The following is a 7,014-nucleotide window of genomic DNA, read 5'->3' as shown; positions in this document are numbered from 1 at the left end:
CGCACAGATTCACCTTCCCAAGACCGATTTCTGGAGCAGTGCTAAAGGCGGCCGCATGACGAGAAACAAAGGAACCACCCATAAACATCATTTTGACCTACCAAGCGAAACTTCGCTCAGCAAAATCCAAAATGGCGCGCAAAGGTACCACGTGACTACCGCAAAAAGACTGGGTACGAGACAGAAGAGTAATGGCGGAAAGAATGTGGGGGATAAAAGTGTGGTGTAATACGTGGTACAGAAGAATTATTACGCGATCGAGAAATCTTGGAATTCTTTTAAAATACCATACAAATCTTTGGAGGTAAGTTGATGCTGGTTCATTGGAAATAGAACTCTAATTTTACGGTACAGCATGCTGCAACTGCACAGACCCAGGGTGTCTAATCAATGAACTCGATAACCGATAACGATCGATACCATTTAATATCAATCGCTATCAATTAATCGATTGATATTGATAGTCGACGAAGAGAGAATTACCGGTATATAAATTGACATATTTGATTTCCAGAATATGGCAGTAGATGTTGATTGGTATTGACTGAACTCGGGGGGAGGTGGGGGGAAGGGGGCGGTAATCCCTTATTTGGCCCATATGGGTCCAATATGGGAACATGCCACTGTATGGGGTATGTTTTTTTGCCTCGCTGTCCTGAACAGGGTATACAATCTTACTCGCCTTTTCCTAAACAGAGCCAGAACCTGTCTTAAACGGGGTATGGTTGCATGATCTGTGTGAGTTTAGCCTACGAGCACCCCCCCCCCCCCCCCCCATGTGTGAGCGGTCAATAGCGAGTTTGTGAGTGAAGCAATCCGGCGGGAGGAGTCTGGTGCAGAAGCATCAAGAAAGTGAGCCTACCTTAATTTCTGTCTGTGAAGAGATGCAATAACTGGATTTTAGATGCATATACCTGCCAACTCTCACGCATTATGCATTATGTCTCACACCTGCGAATCTAAAATTGTGATCTCATGCATTCAGACCAGTTTCTCACGCCTAACTGACAGTAGTGAGTGTAATTGCTTAAAAACAGATTAAATGAAAATTCAATTTTTTTTTTTTTGGCAAAAAACAGTTGGTGAGTCCAGCAAAAAAGCGTCTTCAAGCTTACTCCATTACACGTATTGAGTTTGCAACACCAACTCGTGTTTAGATTGTGTGACGTGACACGTTTCGGAAGTCGTTGGGAAATCTTCAGCAATCTTCGGAAGTCACTGGGAAGTCTTCGGCAATCTCCGGATGTTGTCAGAAATCTTCGGTGATCTTCGAAAGTCTTCGGAAATCTTTGGCAATCTTCAGAAGCCATCGGTAAATCTTCTGAAATTCAGGTTCTGGAGATGAAAAATCTCACGGATTTTACTGCAAAAAGTTGGCAGATATAGATGCATCGAAATGATTTCTCTGATTGGAACGACTTATCAAACAATTTAAATTACCATAAAGCAAGAGAATATGTATTTTGTCCCTTATCCTAAACAGGGTCTTAGAACAGAAGGTACTGTCCAACACAGGGTAGGGTCTTGAGTATTTTTGTCCTAAACAGGGACAGGATTTCAATCCCTTGGCATCACCCCTATACCGAGACATGGGTCAAGTATCCCCCCCCCCCCCCCAACAGGTGACTGAATTGGTTGGAAATTTTGTCATGTCTTCCAATCTACAAGCTGCTGACAATAGGCACTTAAAATCACATCATTGGATATCGGCTGACATGTCAACTCAGTGTCAATCACTACATTGGTCGACTGAGAGTCAGTTGTTATTTTATTCAAGCTTGTAGACTGTTGGTCACCGCTATCAGTTGACACTTGTCAATACATCAGTTGATACTGGACCAACGCCTGACTGACACCTCAGCCATTATGTTATGATCAACCACCAAAATGTATTTAAATATTCTGAATTCCCCCCCTCTACCCACCCCCACCCCCTTCCAAAAAAAAGAAAAGAAAAATGCCAAAAATCAGCCAAAGTGAGTTTGACAATTTTCTTACATAAGCGCTTTACTTCATATCTTGGTGGTGACCTGCACAGGAGATCAGACAAAATTATTCTATATCCAGGAGACTCCTGGATAATCTGGGAGAGTTGGCATAGATGCATTTGTACTGATATTATTTTCTCATCAGTGGAGAATCGAACCTTTTAGAGTGATTGCAAGTGCCTGACCCAAAAACAAAGCAGAAATGAAAACCATGGCCCTTGCTTTCAAGTAGACTTCTGGATGCAGTTATGAGATGGATTTAGCCATTGTGCTTTCCATATCTATTCATGAACGTTTCTTAAGCTCCTATTTTCTGCTCACTATGAAGACCTTTCCCTACTCTCTCCTTTCCTGATTTCATCGACCAAAACAGACTGTATTAATTCATTTATTCATCCATACTGAGCACATTTATAGTGTCAAGTTTTATTTTTGTAGGTACAATTCCCAGAAAGCTTTGGATGCATTTCTCAATGGCAGACCACAACAAAGAACAAGTGTACCATTCATGGTAATTATCTTAGTGAGCTTTGGATTCAGTGTAACTGTTGTTTCTCATTGCACAAATATTATGCATTAACTGATTCGCTTATAGACAACGATCTTGCACGTGCTGCTCTCAAAACTGAAAATTATTGTTAATTTTAGGCTTTAAGGAGCTCAGTCAGGTATTTTGAGTTATTTTGGCCACAAAGAAAATTACCTGTAAATTGAAGGAAACCTGATAAATAGTTGTTTACCAAGGCAGAAAAACACCAGAGAGATAATGGCTGCGGCCGCACTAGAGAGTTAACCGGGTTATTTCTAATTAATTAATTACGGTTAACTGGATTACCGAAAAATCGTAATGCGGCCGCTAATTTCGGCTGTTCATGGAACTTAAACCGGGTTTATGGTTACCATGGAAATTAATTGATGAACAATAGATTTTTTAACTGGGTTAAGTTAATTTTAAGTTAATTTTTCCGTGCTTTAACCCAGGTTAGTGGTCTCTTATCGGCAGTCTGATCAGCGCTGTGCATTGGCTTTTTCGAAATCTGCCATTTTGTTGGTTATCTCATGACGTCAATTGACTTAACCCACTTCATAACCCATTTCAGTGCGGCTGCTCATAAAATATAACCCCGTTATTTTATTATAACCAACCTTTAACCGAGTTAAGTTGTTTAGAATTTTTAACCAGGTTTCTAAAAAATAAACCCAGTTAACTCTCTTAGTGCGGCCGCAGCCAATAAAGACTAGACTTTTCAAAATGTGCAAACTGTGATGTATGACTATTAGCTCCCTTTCAACCTATCTAAAATGGCAGGTTTCAATGATTGATCAACCAAATAGCATTCCACTGCCTTCTGACAACTGTAAACGTAAATGAATTGCATATTTAACCTGATAAATTAAAAAATAAGAAGTTCATGGGTAAGGAGAGTTTTTTCACCTCTGAACTGGCAACAAAGCGAAAAGTTTATCAATCTTTGGCTTTAAAAAAATCTACACTTGTATGGGCTATGCATGGCCATGAGGGCTTATCATCACTCCAACTTTGTGAGTTCACGAATTTCTTTTGTTTTTGGGTGCGGGTTATCTGCCAGTGTGGGTAATCTGTTGAAATGCTTCTCTTGTTATTGCAAAAAATGAGCGATGCGGGTAATCTACCGAGCTGGTAAACGGCCGGAAATTACAGTAGCTCCAATAAAAATACCCAAAATTGTATTTTACTAAAATAAAACAATTATTAGACTGCTCACCCTCATAGTCAGCTCGGCTGCATTTTAAAAAACTTGGACTTATAATCTGATTGTTAATCAGAAATCTCAAGCTCATAATCTAAGTTTGTTCACTTTTAATAATTTTTTATTTATTTATCTATTTATTTGTTATACTGGTAAGGATTCTGACACTACTTACAGGACAATTCTTGGATAATGTGTACTAAAGGCATCCATCATCAGTGGTACAGTGTTTATAGATACCCTCGATCGACCCGCAATTGACATGTCAATCTACACTTGATCAACATCCTGATCTATACTTGGTTGACATTCGATTGATACTCAAATGACCAACTCATATGCATCGATCGAAAAGTAGTTGACTCTCGACTGACTGTAGGCTGAACTGTTCATGGAGTGTCAATGAAGTGTTGACCAAGGTGTTGATGGAGTGTCAGTCAAGTGTTGATCACGATGTCAATCGAGGTTATCAATTGAGAGTATTGATCAACACTCAACTGCAGATGCCTTTAGCACACTGCCATGATCCCAATTCTCTATCTGATTTATGCCATGGTACAAACACACCAACAGTACAGCTTATGTGTATAATTCACCACAAAAAGGCATTCAAAATACTTACAGAGTAAAATTTAAATTACTGGAATGTGCTACAACAGTTAGATTTCCAAACGATGCTTTCATTTAATATATGCATGGTAATTTATATTCACTAATTTATTTTTATTAGTTAATGTATATTCCTATTCTGCTGTCAGATTACAAGAAAGATGAGAAAATCACTTGAATCCCTGGGCTACAGTGAGCAAGACATAAACAAAATGACCCCTGGTGAAGCCAGTAGTGCCGTTAATCGTTGTATAAAAAAATGCACAACAGGACCTCTGACCAATGAGAGTCAGGCAAAGGAGGCTGGAAGGAGGGACAATTGAACAGGTATTACATGAAGTGTGAATGGAAATCTTGCTGGGAATAATATTGTTTGGAAGGAATTAAATCAGCCAATAACAGGAACAGTACATGGTTGCATGGTCAAAATAGGCTATTGGCTACATCAGTGACTGTTACAGTTCATCTGTTTGAAGTAGACTTTTTCCCAGCTATAAAACGTCAAATGCATCTTTGTCAATTGCACAAGGAGGGAAGCAGCGGGGAGTAAATTTTGTCCCAGAGAGCAGAATAAAGAAAGATTGTAGAAATGAGGACAGAATATAACCCTGAACTGTATCTGATAATGGACGCAGAATTGTAAAGTGCATCGTAGATTTAGAGTATATTAATAAATTATATGAGTTTAATATGTGGAGGTGCGGTGGCCTCATGGTCAGGGCACTCTGGGTTCAGGGTTCAGGCTCTGGCAAGGGACATTATGTTGTGTTCTCTCTCACAGTGTCATCTCCACCTGGGTGTATAAATGTATAAATTGCGCACGTTCAAAGTTGTGACGTAGGTCACGTGCGTTCTAACTTCATAAACCATGCACGTGACGTGACCGCGTGATGTAGACTGCGTGACACGAACTGCGTGTATTGACCCACTGTCCACTGTCTTGGATATGACCAATGTCATACCCAGATCCTGCGTCCTCCTAAGGGACGAGGACCTTGAGTACAAGATTGGGATATGTTGCGGCGCTGTCACTTCAGAGCAGAAAAACGTACTACGCAGCTTCAGGTAACAATGCGGGGCTGCACTGGTGGAAAGAACGACGTACTGTAATAAGTTACGCGAGGATGTCGCTCGGTATATTTATTTATACTTGGGCAAGCATGAATTTTTTTTTATCGGCATTTCACTGGTAAGAAAATAATGCTTCCCTCTGCATGCTGAGAGGCTCTCTTGCTTATAAATTCAGTGGTGTGCTCATATGAATGCAATATGTAAAGAGGGTTGTGGAAAAAATATGTTTTCGCACCGAAATCTCTTGTATACTGCGGAGAAATAAAGGGTTCGGAAACTTTCTTAAGGTTAATTTTGTACGGAAAAATTGATTCCCCACGAACACAATACACCAGCTTTTCATTAGTGACGTTAAGATGTTGCTGCTTACCGGGAAAATTTGGAAAGCATATAAAGTTCATAACTTCTTTTTTGTTTAGGCGCTCGACGAAATCCCGCAATTTTTTCAACCTTGGAGCCTGGCGCGCGGCCAGAACTAGCTCACGCTTATTATTTTTTCCGCTTTGAAGCGCTGTCGGCTTTAGTGTTTCCATTTCTGCCATTCATAATTTGGAAGAAACAAATTTTAAAGCTTGATGATGTTCTTAACTCTAAGACTCCGAGAGAACGCGCCTCAAAAGTTCACAACTATAATCATGATATTAGGCACCCTCTCAAGCAAAGTCAGTGCTGGACAGTTTCCAGAACAAATTTATGGCCTTCAACAGAAATAATGTACACACTGCGGTCATAAACACAACAAAAGAACCCATGTTATAAGAAAAAAAAATTGATTTATGACTTGACGTTTCATTTATCAAGTCATTAATCAAAGTTTTTTTACAACATGCGTTATTTTGTCATATGTTTATATCCGCAGTGTTTTATTATTTCTGCATGTTCGAGTTGAAATGGCCGAAGAATACGAGTTTTTACAAATTATCGAGAAACTACTATAAATGAATTCCTTTCAATCAATTCCAAAAGAGAATATACACTGTTTCTTCTTGGCAGCCAGTCATGAATACAGTTAATACTCGTAATAGCTACTTTATTTCCACTTCTTTTACATTTTGTTGTCTTCCGATGTAATTTCATTGCCTGGGCGGATCTAGATGGGTTTCCGGGGGTTCGGCCATTTGGCCTCAGAATACCGGAAATCCCCTTTCTGAAGACCTCAATTTTAGCAATTTTCTCGACCCCCCTAAAGGGAAACGCCTTTTGCGCGTCCGTTTCTCAAACCTCCTTCTCTAAAGTCCTTTATCCCCAATTGTGGCCAACTCGAAAGCGTCTGCTCTTTTGGTCACTACACACTTCTTTCTGCGCGTGTTTTCCCTGTTTTTTTTTTTTTAATCTTGCTGTAATTTTTTTTAACTGCTGTTAACTATAAAAACATTTTAATTAGTGTAATTAAAATACGTGCGAATAAAATGAATTTAAACTTGGAAAAAGTAACGTTTAGCCCCCCTCCACACCTTAAAAAAATAAACTGACAAAATACAAACAACGAGTAAAAATATTATATAGCGACACTACACACTAAAACATCTGATAAGATGTTTATTAGCCAACTGCTGTAGTCGATAAATTCATCAGCGAAAGAGAGGGTGTGACAGTTTGCATGCGCGTGCCGACCT

At 39.5% G+C, this 7,014-nt stretch overlaps 1 protein-coding gene across 1 annotated transcript; it reads left to right on the top strand.

Annotated features, from left to right (window-relative positions):
• Positions 1-134: 134 nt before the first annotated feature.
• LOC149117819 (uncharacterized) lies at positions 135-5,016 on the top strand. Its single transcript, XM_089298359.1, has 3 exons — positions 135-304; positions 2,427-2,499; positions 4,477-5,016. The coding sequence occupies exons 1-3, from the start codon at positions 192-194 to the stop codon at positions 4,648-4,650; spliced, it is 360 nt and encodes a 119-aa protein (XP_089154485.1). The 5' UTR covers positions 135-191; the 3' UTR covers positions 4,651-5,016.
• Positions 5,017-7,014: the final 1,998 nt, after the last annotated feature.

This window comes from Orbicella faveolata, unplaced genomic scaffold, assembly GCF_042242905.1.
Source record: "Orbicella faveolata isolate gen_17 unplaced genomic scaffold, um_ofav_v1 contig_1, whole genome shotgun sequence".
NCBI lineage: Eukaryota > Metazoa > Cnidaria > Anthozoa > Scleractinia > Merulinidae > Orbicella > Orbicella faveolata.
Note: the sequence above shows the minus strand (reverse complement) of the source record. Positions and strands in the feature narration are given on the sequence as shown.

Excerpts from the sequence above, each read along its gene's own strand:
- LOC149117819 (XM_089298359.1), top strand. The coding sequence starts at position 192 with ATGGCGGAAAGAATGTGGGGGATAAAAGTGTGGTGTAATACGTGGTAC. Across the intron at positions 305-2,426 it reads TACCATACAAATCTTTGGAG|GTACAATTCCCAGAAAGCTT; the intron begins GTAAGTTGATGC and ends TTATTTTTGTAG. Across the intron at positions 2,500-4,476 it reads GAACAAGTGTACCATTCATG|ATTACAAGAAAGATGAGAAA; the intron begins GTAATTATCTTA and ends TTCTGCTGTCAG.